Source organism: Rhinatrema bivittatum, chromosome 2 (genome assembly GCF_901001135.1).
Source record: "Rhinatrema bivittatum chromosome 2, aRhiBiv1.1, whole genome shotgun sequence".
NCBI lineage: Eukaryota > Metazoa > Chordata > Amphibia > Gymnophiona > Rhinatrematidae > Rhinatrema > Rhinatrema bivittatum.
This window is the reverse complement of record NC_042616.1, coordinates 288,326,092-288,348,617: the sequence shown is the minus strand read 5'-3', so window position 1 is coordinate 288,348,617 and position 22,526 is coordinate 288,326,092. Positions and strand designations below refer to the sequence as shown.

The following is a 22,526-nucleotide window of genomic DNA, read 5'->3' as shown; positions in this document are numbered from 1 at the left end:
CTCGAGAAATGAATGGCTGTCCCCTTTACCATCTAGGATGCCAAAAAAACTTGATTGAATTATCCTTGCCTCCACGGGATTTACCGGGGCAGTCCATTGCTCCGGGAAGAGAGATGTCAATAGCTCAGGGAGAGCGTCAGGTTCCGCTTCTTCCCGATACCTCCAGTGAGCCTGATCCCGGTACAAAAGATCCCCGGCACACATGGGTATCCATCAGGCCCCTCAACTTGTGAGGAAAGAGGAACTGGCGAAGTTTCACGCTCCCTAGCCCGTGTTTCCTGCTGGAATGGGGCATATCGAAATGATTCGGGGCCTGATGAGAGCGTCTCAGGCACGTCCTGCACAGTCGGCCATCTTGGATCCCACCAATAGCCCACCAAAATTGGTCTGTTTTTTAAAAGAGATTTCACCACTGTTTTCCTTAAGTGTTTCCAGAAGTGAACTCTCTGATAAAGATAGATTGACTAGTGTTCATAGAGATGGTAGTAAATCCCCTTCAGTATCGCAATATTGCAAGGATTCAAGTGGCATCGAGCGGGATTTAATTTGGAGATGATCTGCTCTAGTTCTAGAGAGGAAACAGAATCAAAGTCATTCCATGTAGGTTCGGAAAGTATTGAATCCGATTGGAGCTGATCTGTGACAGAGGAAAACGAGGCTGAAAGAGTAGAGATTTTGCCTACAAAGTGATTCAAAAAATTAGTACAATTAAAGCTGCATGTAGGAATTGACGTGCAGAGGAAGTTTTTGTCAAAGTTTTAGCTATTCTAAACAGTTCTTTGGGGTTATAGCCAATGTCGTGAATACATTTGGAGTAGAAAGCACACTTGGAATCCTGGATGGCGATACGGTATGAATTTAATAGAGGGCGATAAGCCGATAATGAGTTAGGGGAGCGTACGTTTCGCCAACAACTTTCACTATGTCGCAGCTATATCTTCAAAGATCTGATGTTGACGGTAAGCCAAGATGAGTGATTTTTTTCTCGATTTCAATTTCGATACTAGTGGAATTTCCTTGTCTAAAGAATCTTCTAAGAGCGCGGCCCAACTTGCAACACCTTCCTCAATGTTGGTTGGATAGAAAGAGCTAAAATTATCTTTAGCTGTTTCGCTAAGTTTGGACAAATCTATGAACCCCCTTGTGACAAATGGATCTTTGGAAGCAGTATCAGGTATCCTTGGCCTCTACTTGTTTTCTCTTCCCTCTTATATGGACTTATATTTAATTATTTTTGCTCTCTCAGACTTGAATTGTGATGTTCTTGTTTATTGCAATTTGTTTAATAAGGGTGTAAAAGGGGATTAAAAATTCTCATTGTTTTGAACATTGGTTATGTTACGCTCTCCTCCTCCAGAGGGGGAGGAGTTAGCAATCTGCTGTCACTCACTCCGCCAGGAGGGCGGAGTTAGCAAACTGTTCTGCTTTTCTCTTGAGAGGAGGAGGAGTAGCAATCTGTCATGATCTGTTCCTCCAGAAGGGAGGAGTTGGCTATCTGTAGTTCTGGTCCTGCCAGGAAAGCAGAGTTAGTAAACTGTAGCGAACTACTGTTAGATGCTCCTGTAAGGAAAGGAGGTAGCAAGCTGTTATGGACCAACTCCCCAGAGAAGAGGAGTTGACAATCTGTTCTATGATACTCTAAGAAGAGCTAACAATAGGATATTGTACTTCGCTACTGAGTTAGCAATCTATCATGCCTCCGCTACGGAGTAGTAATCTGTTATATATAGGCTGCTGGCAAGTCCCATAGAAAGAGAAGGTAGCTATCTATATAATACTTCCGTGAGCAGTGTTAGTGGTCTGTAGTGGTTGGCTCCCACAGAGTGATAGTAGTGTAAGGAATGAGCACTAGGAGGAAATGGTGAATCCCTGGGCCGATGGCAGATGACAGCGCCCTCAGGAGGAGATCCTGAGAGGAACCACCGACTAGGCTAGAATATGAGATAAACACAGTTCTTTATTAAGTGGAAGCTGGACCACCAGAGGTGGCAGTAGTGAGTCGAGGTGTCCGGTAGGGCTGAAGTCCTTCTGATACTGGAATGTAATCTCTGGGTCGCTGAGCTGTAGAGAGAGCCTAGAAGGAGTGAGTAGACAAGGTATACTGGATACAAGATGGTACATTCACAATAGTAGATGTCTGCAATGGTCTCTATGCCACAGAGAGTCTTCAGTATATTCAGGAACAGGAGCCGTAGGCGAGCACTGGTTCCTCTACACAGTTTGTAATAAGAACTCACAATAGCTGTATATGAAATGGCTTCTAAAGTAGAAGAGAGTCTGTAAAAGATTCTAGGAACATGGGCCTCGTGGAACGAGTACCGGTTCCTATCTGCAATCTTGCCAATGTAACTCTCGATCTCCGTACCTGCGATAGCGTCTTGGATGAAGGGAGTCTTCAGAGCTATAGGAATTTAGGCCCTCGTGGAGTGAGTACCGATTCCTATGTACAATAGAACTCACTGTGTTCACATCCGCGATCGCTTCCAGGCAATGAGAAGTCTTCTAAGTATTCCGGCAATCTGAAATCAAGGATAGAGAGCGGAGCCCCCGTGGAGTGTGTACTCTGGTAAGTTTGAAAAGGCCGAGCCGTGGGGATGGATTCCCCTGGCTGACGCGGATCGTTGTTGCAAGTATCGTGGACTGCCGAAGCAAGTCCTGTTGGAGTTCCTTGCTAACTCGTTAGAGGTTAGCAAACAAAGAACTTTTAAACAAAGACGCCCTCGGGGGCGTCACTACGGGAGGACGCCCCCGAGGTTCGCGCCCTTGCTGGTACAAAGTCTGGAGCGCGCGCGCACCCTACGTCATCAGGAGCATGGCGGATCCGTAGCATCAAGCCAGCCCGAGGACACCGGGACCAAGAGCAGGGAGAAGCCGTTGCCGCAACACTCCGTCAGAGCCGAAGGGAGTCGCTCCCAAGGTAAAGAGGGTGGAGCGAGGGGCGAGAAGAGGCACGAACGCAACAGGTTAAATGTTGTATTTTATGTAAACTTGGTATATGCAATGAATAAAAGTTTTTTAAACCATAAAAATTTTGCAATCTGTGTAAGTTTGTTTGATTTCAAAATGGGTGACAGGATATTCCCATGCACATGTCATAACAAAATTTGAAAAAATGACCAATAGGAAGATGGTTAGACTTAATACAGCCTGCATAGGGTTAACAAAGTTGGACACTGCTACAGAAGGTGCATCACTTGAGATGAGTGCAATTTTGTGTGCAAAAATGTTTTAAAAATAGTTTGAAAGCACTGAAGGCACTGAAGAATTTAGAGATATTAAAGCTCAGATGTTATGAGGGTCTCCATCACAATGAGTGTGTTTCTACAATTTGACAGATTTATTAGAAACATATCTCAGAAATTCTGGTTTAGAGGTCTTGATAGTAACATTTCCTTTGGAAATGGATATAGATTTAGTTATGACTTTTTTTTTTTTTTTTAAAAGAACAGATCCCTTCCTTTTTTATGTGGTAGGGTTAATGTTTTTTCAGATTTATGTAAGAAAACGTAAATTGAAAAGAGAGGATTTTTTGGAATTAAGAACACAGGTACTAGAGTTAGGAGCATTCTTTTTCTTAAATTCCCCTATAAGTGTATGGTGTTTCCTTAGGGCCGGATTTTAAAACCTACGTGCGTGAGGTACATTTGAGCGTGCTACCCGGCGCGCACAAATGTAGTTTTGTTGTAGTTTTTGTTGTAGTTTTGTTGTAGTTTTGTTGTAGTTTTTACACATTTAGCATGAAGAACTCCTTTAAGTGATATTAAGTTGTATTGAAATTGTTTGGGTGAAAGCCTCAATATAAATTTACACACTTTAAAAATAGTTGACATGGTGACTGTCCTGGAAGTAGCCATGTTGTTGAACAAAATTTCCTATCATCTGTCTTCTGTTTAATTTTTTGTGCGTGTTTTTAAAAATTTTTATTTTATGTGGATTATGTGTATGTGAATTTTAAATCTTTTTAATCTGTGGAACTCTCTGTGCCCCATCTCAGCTACACATTGATTTGGGAGAGCCAGTGTTTATTAGATTTGAAGCTTAGCAGGGTCAAGCCTAGCCAATACCTGGATAGGGGAGCAGTGGGAAAGACCAAATGTTATGGGCTGCAGAAGACGATGGCAAACTTGTGCAGTATTCTCTCACAAAAAAGTTGCAGGCACCATGATGGGGCTGTGATCACCCATGCCTTCATCCTCAGAAGAAGGATAGGAAAACCAAACCTAAGAACATAGCAGTTTTATTACTGGACTACCAATCTGGAAGAAAAGACTCATTTCCCTGCCCTTGCTTTTTGAAAATTTATAGAAATTGTTTTTTGTTTTGTTTTGTTTTTTTTCTTTAGTGTTCTGTGATCAGCGACTTGGAGTTTCCTAAGCAGGTCATCCCACTGAAAACTCTGAATGCAGTTGCTTCGGTGCCTATAATGTATTCCTGGTCTCCCCTCCAGCAGAATTTTATGGTATGGAATCTAAAACTTCCATGTTAATCTAAACTCAGACTAGTTAAGGCTTTAGCTTTTGCTAAACATTGCATGCTTTAAGAGAAAACAGATGTCCTTTTTTTCCCTTGCTGTGGAAAGGTGAGATGACACTTGTAATCTGAACCAGTAGAACTAGAAGCCCAGTGTTTAAATTGGTCCCTATACCATAGGAAGTAAGGGAAAGGCCAAAGAAATATTTGTTAAACTTTCTAGCTTCCTCCAGTCAGTCATTTGCAGATTATTAATGTGGGAAAATGTTTAGTTTTGCTGGATTATTTCCTTGTGATTAAAAAGCTAATTATTTACTGAAGAAGGATGGGTGTGAAAACAGGCACTGATATAAAATATATGGCCGTGTGTGTCTGCATATGTATGTGGTAGAAAAGTTAGGCACCATTCTATATATTTAGGAGCCAGGGAAAGTATGATATTTTTTCCCTTATTTATACTGTTTTGGTTTTGCTTTTTATTGATTTTCCATTATTGTACTCCTAAATTCATGGTTGTTATGGTTGCTTTGCATTTTTTTTGAGGTGGAGAGATGAGAGGTTTGTATTTTTTTTTATTTTCCTCTTCCAGGCTGCTCTTCTTTTCTTCCTTCCTTCCCCCAGTCTCTTTCTCGCAACCTCTATCTATCTCACAGGTGGGCAAACCTTTTTTTTTTCTTTTAACTAGAATCAAGTACTGGCTTTTGTCTGCACTGGGGGGATAGGGGGTGGCAGGGGGACCCTTAAAAAAAAAACCAAACAAAAAAACCCCAAAAAACACATTACTATTGTGGTTTTCTAAGGACTAAAGCAGTGGCAACAATGAGGAAAACATACCCTATGTGTACCATCGTAGTAAAAATTCATGTCTAGCTTCACACAGTGCTGATTCTGGACTAAGTGGGCCTTGGGATCATTTTCCAGCCTTCTGTGACTCTGCTGTGATTGCTGACTAAGCCCCATCCCACCCCCTGCAGGTATCGTTATTTCCTGCCTTTATATCAGAGATGACACCGGTGATGCCTACTACTCCTACACCACTGCCATCTTACTGCAGCCTGCTCAGTGTCGTCAGCAGAGGCCCGTAATGATGCATTGATGACATTGGGTGGCTGCTAGTGACAGATGGCGTCTGGCTAGATGCAATAGGGAAGGAGTTTTGAGGTAGATGGGCTGCAGAAAAGAGAGAGAGGGATTGGTTTTGGCCCATGGGCCGTAGTTTCACCACCCTTGGCTTACCTAAACAATATCTCTGTCTCTGGCAGCTCAGGGGCTGCAGCATATTTTCCTTTTTGGGTGATATCTAGCTGCTGGGATAGATTCTTCTCTGTGAAACAGCCTCAGTATCTTGTTTGCCTTCCCATAGCCCAGCTATAGTTGCAGCTGGAAATCCCTCATCTCTGGGTTGGCACCAACAGTCAAATTGTAGTGGTCACCTACACACACATTTAAAAACTAAAAGATGGACATATAAGAATCAATTACATTTAAAATCATTTTTAAAGTAAAACAATTTTCCAAATAATTCTGTGTTGACCAAATGGAGTGTAGCTCTCAAGCTAGTTAGGAAATGTGTTGTTAGTCCAATAAAAGGATTATCATCTATTACTACTTTGTTTATTTCAAAATAATTGGAAAAGTCACAATATGTGAAATTTACATTGATAGTTTATACTACTTTTTTAAGGAGGTAGATAGTGATTTTGTTCTCTATCTGCAGCTCCAGGATCTTCTAGAATTGTGTGGTAAGTAGGTGAGGGTGTGGCTGTTGATCAGTGAGGTTACCAGAGTTCTGGTGGGCAAATCTAGAATACTTGTTCATGTAGTATCGGCGATGAGTAAGCAATTTTTGTAGATAGTCCAGGCAAAAAATTGTAGAAATCTATTCTCAAAATATCCAATTTCCAGTAAATAAAAAGCATGTTTTGTTACCATAAGATATAAGGTCCCATTACTTTCAGGACTAGCCACATATGCCTTACGTATGGAATAAAGCCAAATCGAACAGATTCACCTATTTCCAACATATAATTCTCTCTGAGGGAGATACCATCCAGGTCATGATACATTAAATTGGGTCTCTGGATATTTTGTGTTTGAGTAATTCATTTATAATCTCTTTCAAGCAAAAAAATAATTTTCTCACCTTTCAGTGTCTTTGGCTTGATTTTCTGACTGCATCTCTATTCTCATTCTCTGGTGTTTTCCTTTTTATTTTCTAGTTCAGTGCTACTGTATCCTACTTTGTGTATTGTTCAACGGTGTATTTTTTTAAAATTAATTTTCTTTCTTCAGCTGCCTCTTACCCATTTTCCTTCTATATGCTCTGTTCTTTTCCTCCAGAACTCATTTCTCAGTGTGTCTCCTTTTTGTTTTGCTCCTGTGCTTTCTCGCCTCTTCCCTTCCAACTGCTATAGCTTTTTGGGGGAAAGCATCACTGACCCTTCCTCTTTCTCTCCATCATGGCAACAGGTGGTTCAGTGGAGGGGGAGAAGGTGGAGGATGGGTTCCATCTAATGAGAGGTGACGGTATTTCTTGGGGACAAAGAGAAAGAAGGGTGGTAGGATGTAGATCTTTCTATTTTCCTCACTCTAGTGAAATTTAATTGCAGGTGGTTCATTCTGGGGATTGGGGAGAGGAGGTTCTCCATCCCTTGCAGCACTAGTTGGCCCTTGCTACTTGAGCTGAGTCTTAATGATGGGACCCATGCCCAGATTTAGCCAAGAGTACTCCTAAGTTGTACATGAGCTAGATGGAGGAATAGATAGCCTAGGAGCCTTCCAGAATATCTAGAAGACTTGGACTGACTGCAGAATAGAAGGGTGGGAAACAAAAAAGCAAATGTCCATTCTGTACCAAATAAATTAACCATATGAGTTGAAATAAAAAATGAAACCTATTCCATTCTATATTCTGTATTGGTTTTTAAATCGTTTTAGATTTTTGTAGTAGTACCATGCAGCTTCTGAATGTATGTGACGCCTTTGTTTGGTCTTAATAATGTATAGTACACACGCTACTGTTGTCGCATTGAAATTTATTGTGCCGTGTTTATCAGTTTGCTTTGTAAAAGGGTATAGCTCTGTTGGTATTTGTAATGCAACTGATGTAGACAAATTACATTCCATGTATGATTTTCTTTTTAGGTGGAGGATGAAACTGTTTTACATAACATTCCTTATATGGGGGATGAAATCCTTGACCAAGATGGAACCTTCATTGAAGAACTTATTAAAAACTATGATGGGAAGGTGCATGGAGATAGAGGTGAGTCCATGCACATTAACTGCTCTTGGCCAGCCCTGCAGCACTGTGGACTGTCTTCTGTGCCAGGATTTGTAAAGTAAAATTGCATGTAGTGAAATAAAGGCATGCTGCAACCAGGGAAACAATTCCTCAGCCACACTGGCATTGAACTTATAAAATTCAAGATAAAATTACAGGGTTAATTAAGAAGAACGTCTGTTGAACTCACGGTTGAGTTTAGGTTATTTTAATTAGTAGTGACATGGTTACATTGCTAGGTACTCTACAGCAGTGGATCTCAACCCTTTTCCCATCGTGACACTCCTGACAGGCCAAGCTCACATGTGTGACACACTGCTCATTACAATTCACGGCGGAAATAAAAAGTAAAGGTCTGGTAATTATTTTTATTGTTTAAAATGACACAAGGAAAAGATTTGTATTCTGTCTGAACAGAAATTGCATAAATAGTAAACATCCCACACCAAAACAGCACCAATTTCCAACACTTAAACAGTAACCACCTTACCTAAGAAAAGGCAACACTGAAAATATTACACCAGGCCTTAAGACACAAATACACCTCCTATTAGGAAAATGGACCAAGCCAGGCTGCTATAGAGCCCTACACAGAAACTACACGCCAGCAGAAAACCTCACCTGAATCACATGTGCTGACCCTCACCTAACATAAAATAAAGAGACCAAAACGCATAACTAGAAGCATGCAGACAAGAACTGAATTGGAAACTGCAACAAGCCAGAGTCTCTGTATGCAGTGTAATAAAGGAAAAAAGAAACATCACCCATCCTTATAAAACAAATCAAGAAATATAAAATCAGTAGCAGTAAAACCATACTAACAAAAAGAACAGATTATTTCGAAACAGCTGCTAAGTGGAATATCCAATAATTAAAAAAACTCTTATAAAAAATTTCTAGATAACAATAAAATATTTCAAAATAGCAGACACAAAGACCCAGTAATGAAAAATAAGGATACAAAAATGTTTTTGCTCTGCATACCTGGGAACGTTTGATATCCAGATCTCCTGAGATTGTTTTGAATTAGCAGGAGGAGGGGTGGTTTGCTTGGAACTTTCTCCTCTCTCTTAGTCACATACCAGCGCTCTCTCACAATGGCTCTCAATTACACACCTATACACATATGCTCTCAGTCACTCACATATACACATGCTTTTTCTCTCACTTATATAGGCTCTTAATTACACACTTACACACATGCTGTCTATCTTTTCACGCTTACACACACAGGCTTTCAATCACACACATACATGCTGTCTTTTTCTCTCACACACAGACTCTCATTCACATGCTTACAAACATGCTCTCTTTCTTTCTCTCATTTACACACAGGCTCTCAATCACATACTCACATGCTCCCTCACCTAAACCAGCTCTCAATCACACACAGACACACATGCTCTCTCTCTTACTTATAGACACAGGCTCTTAATCATACATACACATGATCTCTCTCACACACAAAGGATCTCAATCATACACACATACTCTTTCACACAAACAGGTTTTCAATCACAAACTTACACATACAGGTTCCCAATCGTAAACTTACATTCATGCTCTCTCTCTCACAGGCAGGCTCTCCATCACAGACATACTCTCTTTCACATATACAGACTCTCAATCCTTCACATACATACTATCTCACTCACACCATACACACACAGGATCTCAAACATGCAAGCTTGCTTGCTCATTCACTTTCTCTCTTTCCCTCCCTCCCCGGAACTAGCGGCAGCAGCAGCCTCCTCCCAACCCTAACCTCCTTCATTTTCAGCCCTCGCGCGGAGAAAGGAGTCCCATGGGCCGCGGGGGTTGATGTTCTCCTTCATTTTTCATTTTCTCCGAGCCGCGCTGCTCATTCCTCCGGCCATGTCTCTCTTCTGTTCTTCGGGCCGATGCTGACCACACTCGCATGGTCTCTTCTTCCCGCGCGCACACCCGCTGCTCACCACTTCCTCTTCCGGGCCGCGGGGTGGGGGTGGGGGGGGCAGGAAGAAGAGACCATGCCGGTGCCGCTGACGGCACCTGTTCTGCCGCGTTCCGCCCGGGCGGAGGAGGACCGGGGAGCAGCTCGGTCAGGGGGGGACCAGGAAGTGTGGGAACACACCTGCGTGTTCTTGGCGACACACTGGTGTGTCGCGACACACCGGTTGAGAACCACTGCTCTAAAGTACTATTTGAGAGAACTGATTTCTATTCCCAAGCTCCTGCTTCTTTGACTTTTGAAGCAAGATTCAGGTGGAATACAGCAAGCATAATTTGTGCAATGAAGCCTACCTGAAAGCAGCAGCATTTGCAGATACCATGAATGGAATTTCATCTCAGATGGTCTGCTTATAGGTAAGGAACAGATGAAGAAAAATCAGGGAATACTGATAGCCTGACAAGAACCAAATGGAGAGCAATATATAAACAAAAAAGAACTCTGGTATTTTTCCTGAAAAATAATGGTTGCCAATTTGATTCTGATTTTTAGTTCATGTATAAAATTTTGGCTGGACGCTTTTATATTTTAAAAGATTTGTTTCAGGGTCCACTAATATGAAAATTGCAGTTAGGCAGATCTGATTGTAATCCTCTCTTCGGGATCTCCCAGAATGCAGCAGGGCTTACTTACTGTTGTCCCCAAGGCCACTCTTACTTCCAGCTATCCTCCTCCTTTGCACCAAAACAGGTTACGGGATGCTGGGGTTCATTCCTGCGGAAAGCAGGATATACCTCCGGAGTCCTAGACATACAGTCTCTCACTTCCTTTGATCTCTCTTGGTTCACAGAACTTCTGCTTGGAGGATGTCTTTGCTTGAGGGTACTGTTGATATCGAAGAAAAGTGCTGGATACTCTGGTCGTGTGTGCAACAAAAAGTTTACTGCAACCAAAAGTATTTTCCAAATCACAAAAAAAATTCTCCAGATAATCTTTCTTACAAAAATAAACAGTCCAAAAGAACCTCTTTTTTTTTTTTCAGTTATATGAGCTGAGTCAGTGTCCCTTTAGATGGCAAGCAGAAGGAAAAGACCTAACACTCCTTAGTGATAGAGAGTGGTTTCCTAGTAGGGCTGGAATCTCCTATCTCTCTTCCTTTGGTAAAAGCTGTATGTTGGGTGGTAGGATGAAATAAATTTACATTCAATGGAGGCAGTGCATGCAAACCACTCTCATGCATATTCTTTGTCGATATCCTAAGAACATAAGAACATAAGAAAATGCCATAATGGGTCAGACCAAGGGTCCATCAAGCCCAGCATCCTGTTTCCAATAGTGGCCAATCCAGGCCATAAGAACCTGGCAAAAACTAAGACTATTCCATGTAACCATTGCTAATGGCAGTGGCTATTCTCTAAGTGAACTTAATAGCAGGTAATGGACTTCTCCAAGAACTTATCCAATCCTTTTTTAAACACAGCTATATTAACTGCACTAACCACATCCTCCGGCAACAAATTCCAGAGTCTAATTGTGCGTTGAGTAAAAATGAACTTTCTCCGATTAGTTTTAAATGTGCCCCATGCTAACTTCATGGAGTGCCCCCTAGTCTTTCTATTATCCGAAAGAGTAAATAACCGATTCACATCTACCCGTTCTAGACCTCTCATGATTTTAAACACCTCTATCATATCCCCCCTCAGTCGTCTCTTCTCCAAGCTGAAAAGTCCTAACCTCTTTAGTCTTTCCTCATAGGAGAGTTGTTCCATTCCCCTTATCATTTTGGTAGCCCTTCTCTGTACCTTCTCCATCGCAATTATATCTTTTTTGAGATGCGGCGACCAGAATTGTACACAGTATTCAAGGTGCGGTCTCACCATGGAGCGATACAGAGGCATTATGACATTTTCCGTTTTATTCACCATTCCCTTTCTAATAATTCCCAACATTCTGTTTGCTTTTTTGACTGCCGCAGCACACTGTACCGACGATTTCAATGTGTTATCCACTATGACACCTAGATCTCTTTCTTGGGTTGTAGCACCTAATATGGAACCCAACATTGTGTAATTATAGCATGGGTTATTTTTCCCTATATGCATCACCTTGCACTTATCCACATTAAATTTCATCTGCCATTTGGAAGCCCAATTTTCCAGTCTCACAAGGTCTTCCTGCAATTTATCACAATCTGCTTGTGATTTAACTACTCTGAACGATTTTGTGTCATCTGCAAATTTGATTATCTCACTCGTCGTATTTCTTTCCAGATCATTTATAAATATATTGAAAAGTAAGGGTCCCAGTACAGATCCCTGAGGCACTCCACTGTCCACTCCCTTCCACTGAGAAAATTGCCCATTTAATCCTACTCTCTGTTTCCTGTCTTTTAGCCAGCTTGCAATCCACGAAAGGACATCGCCACCTATCCCATGACTTTTTACTTTTCCTAGAAGCTTCTCATGAGGAACTTTGTCAAACGCCTTCTGAAAATCCAAGTATACTATATCTACCGGTTCACCTTTATCCACATGTTTATTAACTCCTTCAAAAAAGTGAAGCAGATTTGTGAGGCAAGTCTTGCCCTGGGTAAAGCCATGCTGACTTTGTTCCATTAAACCATGTCTTTCTATATGTTCTGTGATTTTGATGTTTAGAACACTTTCCACTATTTTTCCTGGCACTGAAGTCAGGCTAACCGGTCTGTAGTTTCCCGGATCGCCCCTGGAGCCCTTTTTAAATATTGGGGTTACATTTGCTATCCTCCAGTCTTCAGGTACAATGGATGATTTTAATGATAAGTTACAAATTTTTACTAATAGGTCTGAAATCTCATTTTTTAGTTCCTTCAGAACTCTGGGGTGTATGCCATCCGGTCCAGATGATTTACTACTCTTCAGTTTGTCAATCAGGCCTACCACATCTTCTAGGTTCACCGTGATTTGATTCAGTCCATCTGAATCATTACCCATGAAAACCTTCTCCATTACGGGTACCTCCCCAACATCCTCTTCAGTAAACACCGAAGCAAAGAAATCATTTAATCTTTCCGCGATGGCCTTATCTTCTCTAAGTGCCCCTTTAACCCCTCGATCATCTAACGGTCTAACTGACTCCCTCACAGGCTTTCTGTTTCGGATATATTTAAAAAAGTTTTTACTGTGAGTTTTTGCCTCTACAGCCAACTTCTTTTCAAATTCTCTCTTAGCCTGTCTTATCAATGTCTTACATTTAACTAGCCAATGTTTATGCTTTACCCTATTTTCTTCTGTTGGATCCTTCTTCCAATTTTTGAATGAAGATCTTTTGGCTAAAATAGCTTCTTTCACCTCCCCTTTTAGCCATGCTGGTAATTGTTTTGCCTTCTTTCCACCTTTCTTAATGTGTGGAATACATCTGGACTGTGCTTCTAGAATGGTATTTTTTAACAATGACCATGCCTCTTGGACATTTTTTACTTTTGTAGCTGCTCCTTTCAGTTTTTTTCTAACAATTTTTCTCATTTTATCAAAGTTTCCCTTTTGAAAGTTTAGCACAAGACCATGGATTTGCTTACTGCCCCCTTCCAGTCATTAAATCAAATTTGATCATATTATGAACACTATTGCCAAGCGGCCCCACCACCGTTACCTCTCTCACCAAGTCCTGTGCTCCACTGAGAATTAGATCTAAAATTGCTCCCTCTCTCGTCGGTTCCTGAACCAATTGCTCCATAAAGCTATCATTTATTCCATCCAGGAACGTTATCTCTCTAGCGTGACCCGATGATACATTTACCCAGTCTATATTGGGGTAATTGAAGTCTCCCATTATTACTGTACTACCAATTTGGTTAGCTTCCCTAATTTCTCTTAGCATTTCACTGTCCATCTCACCATCTTGACCAGGTGGACGGTAGTATACCCCTATCACTATAGTCTTCCCCGACACACAAGGGATTTCTACCCATAAAGATTCAATTTTGTATTTAGTCTCCTGCAGGATGTTTATCCTGTTGGACTCTATTCCATCCCGGACATAAAGTGCCACACCTCCTCCCGAGTGCTCCTCTCTGTCATTGCGATATAATTTGTACCCTGGTATAGCACTGTCCCATTGGTTATCCTCTTTCCACCATGTCTCTGAGATGCCAATTAAGTCTATGTCATCATTTACTGCTATACATTCTAATTCTCCCATCTTACTTCTTAGACTTCTGGCATTAGCATACAAACATTTCAAAGTTTGTTTTTTGTTTGTATTTTCATTCTGCTTTTTTTTTTTTTTTTTTGAAATTTGTATTTTATTGAATTAAAACTGAAGGACATACAAAGGTATAGTATCACTCCACAGTGTAAACGACATAGTGCACCGAAGGACATACATTGTACACTCTAGACAACGCAGAGTGGAAGTACATGATTTCTACACATGCGTCCCGCCTCAGTAAACTGAGAGCCCGCTTAAGAGAATGCCACCTCCCGCGCATATGGGACCCAAGTCTACTCTCCAAAGCACAGCTATTGCTCAGTATGTCATAGTATATACATATATCAAAAACAACATAATGCTTGACATCAATGTGGTGGTGTGAAACTAACAGATGAATAAAAACTGCTTAAACTCTGTGTGGACCTTCGCTTTTATTGCGTCCACTGTACCCCGACCCTCCCTTACCCATCCCACCCTCCCCCCCCCAAACCAGTTCATCCAAAATTCCTTTACCGACCTATCCCGAGGAGTAGATGTAGAGCCCATTAAGAGGACAATGAGGTGAAGAGAAATGTCATAGTTAGAAAAGAAATGTACCTCCTTAAGGACGCCAGTAGAGTGGATCTACCTCTCCACAATTGTGTTACTACCAGATATCAATCCTTAAGTTTCCCCCTAGAAAAGGGCCCCCAGATCTTCTGAAATTTAGGTAGCTGATCCTGCCTGATTGCAGTAAGATGACTCATAAGGTACACCCTATCCAGTCTGTGCAGAACATCACTCAGGGTTGGGGTGTCTGCCCGCTTCCACCAGAACGCAATTTCACACCTGGTCGCTAGTACGACCTGCGCCGTCAATGCTCGTTCCCCGGAGCTACCCTCCTCCGGGTCAGCCTGTAAAAGGCAAAACTGGGGAGTTAAGTTGATCTTAAAATGTAAGGTATTCTGAATATAGTCCTGAATACTCGTCCAGGTCTGTACCACCTTAGGGCAATCCCACCACATGTGAAAGAAGGTACCCTCTAGGCCACACAACCTCCAACAGCTGGCATTGGGGCGCAAGGACATTTTGTGCAAACGTGCCGGTGTGAGGTACCATCTATAAAGAAGTTTATAGCCATTTTCTTTCAGTGTCGCAGAGACTGAGCACCTAGAAATGCGCAGGTAGCAAGATTCCCAGGCCTTCCCGGTCATGGCTCCGCCCAGATCAGAGTCCCAGCGTGTGCGATATAAAGGCTTCCCTCCTTTTCCATCATTCAGCAAAGCATATATCCTAGAGACATGTCGCCGAACCCGATCCGCGTTCCCACAGAGTGTCAGAAATAGCGGCTGTTCTTGAGCGAACAACCTAGTTAGCCTATAAGTAGAGAAGAAATGAGATAATTGCAGGTAAGTGTAGTGGTCGGACGGTTCTAGGTGGTATTGGGCCAATAAGTCGGTGAATGGTATAAGTTTCCCTCCCTTCCAGAGTTGCCCCAAAGTGGTAAGGCCCCTACGCTGCCATCTGCTAATGAACGCTTCGTCCATCCCCGGGGGGAACATGTGGTTATGAAGAAAGGATGTATACAAATACGCCACGTGGTCTCCCACGAGCTGGGTTTTCCATAGCCGCCAGGTTTCCAGCACCACTTGTGAAAAAGTTGTTAGACTCCCCCCCGTCGGTCTGGGCGTTGCCCATACCCTAGTGACCAAAGGAGGCGCTCGAGCTATCGCCTTCTCTATGGATATCCAGGGTTTGGACTGAGTCTGGCAATGCCAATTGACTATCACAGCCAGCAGGTTAGCCACGTAGTACCATAGTAAATTAGGGAAGTTAAGGCCCCCATGCAACTTATCCTTATATAGCACCGATCTAGCCACCCTTGGGGGTCTCCTTTTCCAGACAAATCGGAATAGCTTCCGCTGCCACAGAGTCAATGCTTTGTAAGGTACCTTGGCAGGCAGAGTCTGGAACAGGTAGCAAAATTTGGGAAGTATCGTCATTTTGACAGCCGCAATGCGCCCTAGCCAGGACAAACTCAGTCTGTCCCATCTATCAAAACTGTGTTGAATGGAGGTAAGAAGAGGCGTATAGTTTAGCTCAAATAGTTGCCGTAAATCAGGGCAAATCTTAACCCCCAAGTACTTAATCCATTGTTTAGCCTTCTTAAAGGGTAATTGGGCCGCCAGCTGCGAATATGCTAACTCAGGCATGGAAACATTGAGCAACTCAGATTTGTCCTCGTTCATCTTGAACCCGGACACTCTCCCGAAGGATCTAATTGCTTGCGCTAACTCAAATAAGGAGGTGGCAGGGTTCGTGACTGTGAAAAGAAGATCATCCGCAAAAAGGGACAATTTATACTCAGACCCTCCCACGGGCAGACCCGTGATGATCGGGGAGCGTCTGATAGTCTCTGCTAGTGGTTCCAGGGTCAAAGCAAAGAGCAGGGGTGACAAGGGGCATCCCTGCCTGGTACCCCTCCGGACCTCAAAAGGTGGGGAATACGCTCCACTAATCTTAATGCGGGCTTGTGGATGGTCATAAAGTTTAGATACCCAAGTCTGAAAATTAGCACCCAGCCCCATTTTTGACAAGACTTGGAAGAGATAGGGCCAGTGAACCCTATCAAACGCCTTTTCGGCATCGATGGAGAGAAGAGTAGCAGGAATATCATTATTTTGTACATGTTCAATCAGTTCAACAACGCGACGCACATTATCGGAAGCGAGCCTCCCAGGGATAAACCCGGACTGGTCCGGAGCCACTAGAATAGGAGCCACCTGTCCCAATCTCCGGGCTAGAATTTTAGCCAAAATCTTTAGGTCAACATTGATAAGCGATATCGGCCTATAGGAGCCGCACAGGGTGTGATCCCTCCCGGGTTTGGCCAGGATAGTAATGCCCGCAGTGTTAGCCTGTTGTGAAATATGGCCCGTGTCCCTGAGATCATTAAACATGTTTACAAGAGGGGTCACCAGTAGGGGGCCGAACACTTTATAAAACTTCCCGGAATACCCGTCCAGTCCAGGGGATTTGCCCATTTTGAGCTCTTTAATAACCTGTAAAACTTCTATTTGTGTCACCTCCCTGTCTAGACGCTGTCTATCTGTCTCCGCTAATGCTGGTAGTGTAACACCCTCCAAATACTTGGAGATCTCTTGAGCAGTTATGGTCTGGTCGGAGTCATAGAGTTCTTGATAAAAGGCATTAAATCGCTTACCTATCTCCCCCTGTGAGTGGAGAAATTGCCCATCTATATTTCGAATTTTCGTAATTTGTGTGACTGCCTCCTTTTCTTTCAGTTTTCGTGCCAATTGTTTGCTCGCCCTATTGCCATATTCGAAATGTTGCTGACGCAGGAGATCTAATTGGTGGGCAATATTCCCCAGCTCTAAATCATGAAGGGCTCTACGTGCCTCTTTTAACTGTTGTGCAACAGAAGGCTCCATAGCCTTTTTGTGGCGTAATTCTAAATGAGCAATGGACTCTAGCAACTGTAGTCGCTTCTTCGCACTATCCTTTTTTACAAACACTGCCCTGGAAATAAATAAACCCCGAAGGACCACTTTCAAACTCTCCCAGAGTGTACCGGGGCCTACCTCCCCATTATCATTCGTGTCCAGGAAATCACGTATGGCTCCATTAATAGTTTCAACAAAAGCCTTATCATCAAGTAAATGCTCATTAAGACGCCAGAACCGAGTCCCCTGCTCCCCCCCGGGCTGCCTCAAAGTAACCCAAATTGGAGCATGATCCGACCAGGTGATATTGCCCACGTCTGTATCTAGGACATGGCTCACCAGGGATTTATCAATTAGGAAATAATCGATCCTTGAATAGGATTGGTGTGGATTAGAAAAGAAAGTGTAGTTCCTGGCTGTAGGGTTCAATAATCGCCAGATATCGGTTAGGCCCCTATCCTCAATCAAATGCTTAAAGGATTGCCTATCCTTGCGACGCCCCCCTGAACTAGAGCCCGTGTTGTCCAGATAGGGATTTCTGGTGATATTGAAATCCCCACCCACAATAACCTGACCCTCCGACCAATCCGCCAATATCTTGGAAAGCTTTCCATAGAAATCGGCCTGGTCACTTGTGGGCGCATACACATTAACCAGTGTGTAAAGAGTATGGTGAATCTGCACTTTCAGCATGATATATCGGCCCTCCACGTCCCTTAAAATGGTTCCGACCTCTGGCGTGAGATGCTGAGAAAACAAAATGCCCGCCCCGCAATATTTACTCCCTTTAGATGCTGCCGCATGGAAAAAGAGGGGAAAATCCCTGGAGGTCAGCAATTTTTCATACCGTTTGGTCAAGTGGGTTTCCTGACAGAACACAATATCAGCATGTACACGTTTCATATCCTGTAGGAAGGTTTTCCTTTTCATGGGGGAATTCAGCCCTTTAGTGTTTATAGAGAGTAGTTTTAAACTATCCATCTACAAACGTGAGAAGTTGAGGACAGCTTTTCCACCCCGCTGTGAAGAAACAGCATGGCACACCTCCCAGTAGTAACCAGCGGAGTATGCGCCTCGCACCCCACCCCACTGTAGGTCCTGCGGGACTAAGGATAAAGTAATACTGAACCGGTCTCCCTTCACCTACCCCTCCCCACCCTCCCCGTCCCCCAATGCACCCACTATCTGCGTGGGCTTCGACCTTGGAGAGTGATGACATCACCGAGCAAGTCCTATCCCACCCCCCGCCCTCCCCCGTGAACACATACAAGACAACGGTATCCAATCAACCTGTAAGACTGTAAAAACTTAACCGAACCGGGGTCCCGGCCTGTGTATGGCCGCAGTGACCCCAAGCCCCCTCGTGAGGCTCCAGTCCAAAGTGAAGAATTGTTACCACAGAGTCCCCTCGCCTCAGCCTGGGCCTTTGGATGCATTAGAATCCTCTGAATTCCTGCGAAGCCGCTTCCCACCCTTAGGCACTCGTTGCCACTTTGGGCACTCTCTCATGTGGGGTGCCTCTGGAGCTCCTACTTTCAGCGGTCGCCGTGACTCTGACATGTAGCCCGCCGCTCTCAGGATCTCCTCAGCCTCCGACACCTGCTGCACTTTAGAGGTGATGCCATTGATAGAAAAACTCAGTCCAAAGGGAAACAGCCATCTATAGCGAAAGTTCTGATCACGCAATACCTGCACCACTGCCCGGAATTCTCTCCGTTTTTGAATTGTGGTAAATGCCAAGTCCTGGAAGATTTCAATCTTGTTCCCATGCCACTGCAGGGAGCCTTGCTTCCTGGCCGCAGTCATCACCTTTTCCTTCATGGTAAAGTGATGAAAACAAGCAATGATGTCCCGAGCCTGATTATTCCTGGGGGTCCCCAAGGATCTGTGTGCTCTGTCCAGTATGATAGAGGTCTCCTCAGCTGCAGCGGGCTCCGCATGAAGCAAGGTCAGGCAAATATCTTGTATAACTTTCATACAATCTGTATTTTCATTAATCTCTGGGATGCCCCTAAACCGGAGGTTAGATCTTCTCAGCCTGTTTTCCATATCCTCCACTTGCCTTGCTAAGGTGTCTTGCGAGTCTCTCAGTTTCTGTTGTTCTTCACTGAGGGCCTGATTATGTGACTGCTGCTCCTCTAGTCCCTCCTCCACAGTTTCCACGCGGTGGTTCAACTCAGAGACCTCTGTTTTGAGCCCGGACATTATAGCCTCCATATCTTTTTTATATTGGGCCATGTCTGCTCGTATGGCCCCAAACCAAGCGGAGAAGTCAGCCCGGGATGGTGCCCCGCCGTCTCCCGACTCCATGGGCCTCGATATTGCCTCCTCCTCCGGGTCAGTGAGCAAGGCCGCTCCGTCCGCCATTTTGTCCGCGCTCTCCGAGTCGAGCTCCGCCGCGGCTGCGGCGAAGGAAAAACGTTTGAGGTCCAATTTTTTTTTGTTAGCTGCCATAGCAGCGCTAGCAGTTGCCGGTCCTCGGTTTTGGAGGGGAACCGAGGCGCAAGGACGCCGATGGTGCCTGATGATCGGGGCGGGAGGTGAGCCGCCGGGTTTAGCCGTCCGTCCTGCGCGGTGACGTCATCCGCTCTCCTCATTCTGCTTTTTAATTGAAAATATGGCCTGTCTGTGGCTCTCAAGGACTGGTGTTGGCTTCCCCTGATACAGTGTATGAGATTTAGAATGTCCCTACATGATGTTAAAATGAAGAAGGCATGTCTGTGTGGATTCTGCCTGTTCTTTTATAATTTAGGGGTCTTGTGGGTGAAGACTAGTGTAAAGCATGTAAAAATAAGGTGCTAATTGCTCCTCCTTACAACTGCTCGCTATTGTGGTAATGTGTTTGTATGAAATGAGCTTATAGAAATAAGAGGCTTTTGGGTGCAAAGTAACAAGAAAATTAGCTAGTGATTTACATTGATTATGATCTTTATGTTTTGAAATATCATTTTTTTATTATTTTTTTTTACACTGTGCTTCCAAAACATATTAACATTTTAAAATGTGTGGTGGCTTCACATTTACTTAAAGATCACGTAGATTCTTCCAGGACAAGCAGGATGGTAGTCCTCACATATGGGTGATATCATCAGATGGAGCCCTGTCACGGAACACTTTTGTCAAAGTTTTTAGAACTTTGATTGGCACACTGAGCATGCCCAGCATGCCACCAACCCTGCAGCCACCAGGGGTCCCCCTTCAGTCTCTTTTTTTTTCCATGCAGCAGTTGTCTCACTGTTTAAGAGCTCAGTGAAAAGTTTCTCACAACTTTCCTCATAGAAATATTTGAAGTTTATCTTCTTAAAAATCCCTCACCAGGGTTCCCCATCGTGCTCCGTTCCCTCCAATGCCCGGTAAGTGTTTTTTCCGGTACTTTCGGTCGGTTCCCGGTGGTCACTGACCGCATGCCTGCCAATTTTTGACATGGCAACCTGGTTTAGAAAATGCCCCAAATGTAAGAGGACCATGTCCATAACGGACCCACATGAAGTCTGTGTTTTGTGCTTAGGCCCCTCGCACGACGTCCGTCGATGCCCTAGTTGCGCACAAATTACTCCCAAAGGCCGTCGCGCTCGCTTGGACAAAATGGAGCAGTTGTTTGCTTCAAAGCGCACTGCTCCATCGACGCCGGTTCAAGCACCACCGACTGTGGAGGGTCCATCGATCTCTGAGACGGTTCACCAGGAGCATCGTGGACAGGGTGACCATCCGTCATTGACTCCATCGTGGACATCGGCGTCATCTTCCTTGATGCCGGGGAAAGACCGAACCGAGCACCGAGGGAAACACTGGCACCAACGGGTTTCCCCGACCGGTGCCGGCACCGATACTGCAGTGGCATCGACTTCCATTGAGCTGCCTGTGAAGAGGGCCCAGGGAGAGGAGCCCCATCCTCCTCTGGACCCGGGATCCCTAGGCGTTTCCCACCGGTGCTGGGCACCGAGCCTCCACGAGCACCCGCGGAAGCTCCAGTGACGCCTAGCCTGCCTCTTACCCCAGTAGCCGTTCACCCATGCTGGCTTCCCGGGAGGAATTGGATCGCATGGTCCAAGAGGCAGTGCTAAAAGCCTTACGAGGGTTCCAATCTCTGCCGGCGCCTGCCCCCATGTCAGCCCCGGAACCAGCTCCCTTGATGTTTGCACCACTCCTCGAGCGCCTCGATACGCTCATCGGTGCCTTACCGACTCCTCTGCCTCCGGACATGCTGGCATCGAGTTGTCCATCGAGGCCTCCGCAGGTCCTGATTCCAATACCGGGTTCCTCGGAGGAGGAAGGATCGATTCCCGGCCATGTCCCTCCATGGGAACCGTCGATGCCGGAGCCCATGCCACGGCCATCGGGGCTACCGTACTCAAGTGCACCTCATCTGCCCCAGTGCCCTTGATGCCAGCACCAATTCCATCAATGCTAGTGCCGCATCCATTGATGCCTTCCTGCCCTCTCGGCTTTGGCATACTTCCTCCTTCAGGAGATCCACCAGGAGAAGGGGAAAGTCCCTATAATCCATGGGGGCGATGCATCCTCAGATGATTCTTCACGAAATTCCGAGGACTTGCTCTCAGAGCCTTCACCACCAGAAGAAAGGCGAAGATCTCCTGAAGACCTCTTCTTTGCCAGTTTTGTCAGAGATGTCTGAGACTATACCGTTTTCACTAGTTACGGAGGAAGACGCTTGCCATAAGATGTTGGAGGTCTTACAATTTGTAGATGCTCCAAAAGAAATAATGGCAAGTTCTTTTAGTCCTCATGCATCGCCTGTGGGAACATCCAGGTATGGTACCTCCAGTCAATAGAAAGACAGATACTACCTACCTGGTACAACAAGCCCCAGGTTTTCCAAAACGTCAGCTGCCCCACCACACAGTAGTTGTGGAATCAGCTCAGAAAAAGGCTAAACGATCACGTCCACATTCCTCTGCTCCTCCTGGTAAGGAACAGAAGGCATTGGATGCATTGCGATGAGTTTTCCAAAGGTCCATGTTGATATCGCGAATCGCAGCATATCAATTATACATGACCCAATATACCAGAAATCTCTGGAAACCAGTCCAGGAGTTTGCAGAGACGTTGCCTCAGCAACAACAGGAGACTTTGTTCTCCATCCTGCAAAAAGGAATGGAAGCAGGCAAACATGAAGTCAGAGCTGCCTATGATTCTTTTGAAACAGCATCCAGAGTCTCAGCAGCGGGCATCAGTGCTAGACGCT

General features: G+C 44.4%; 1 protein-coding gene across 15 annotated transcripts in view; it reads left to right on the top strand.

Annotated features, from left to right (window-relative positions):
• EZH2 (enhancer of zeste 2 polycomb repressive complex 2 subunit) overlaps positions 1-22,526 on the top strand; it is a 425,637-nt gene that overhangs the window by 131,962 nt on the left and 271,149 nt on the right. For all 15 annotated transcript variants that reach the window (XM_029589584.1, XM_029589586.1, XM_029589588.1 and 12 more), the window contains 2 exons: positions 4,343-4,459; positions 7,615-7,735. In XM_029589584.1, coding sequence (XP_029445444.1) covers positions 4,343-4,459; positions 7,615-7,735 — 238 coding nt within the window. The remainder of the gene's footprint in view (positions 1-4,342; positions 4,460-7,614; positions 7,736-22,526) is intronic.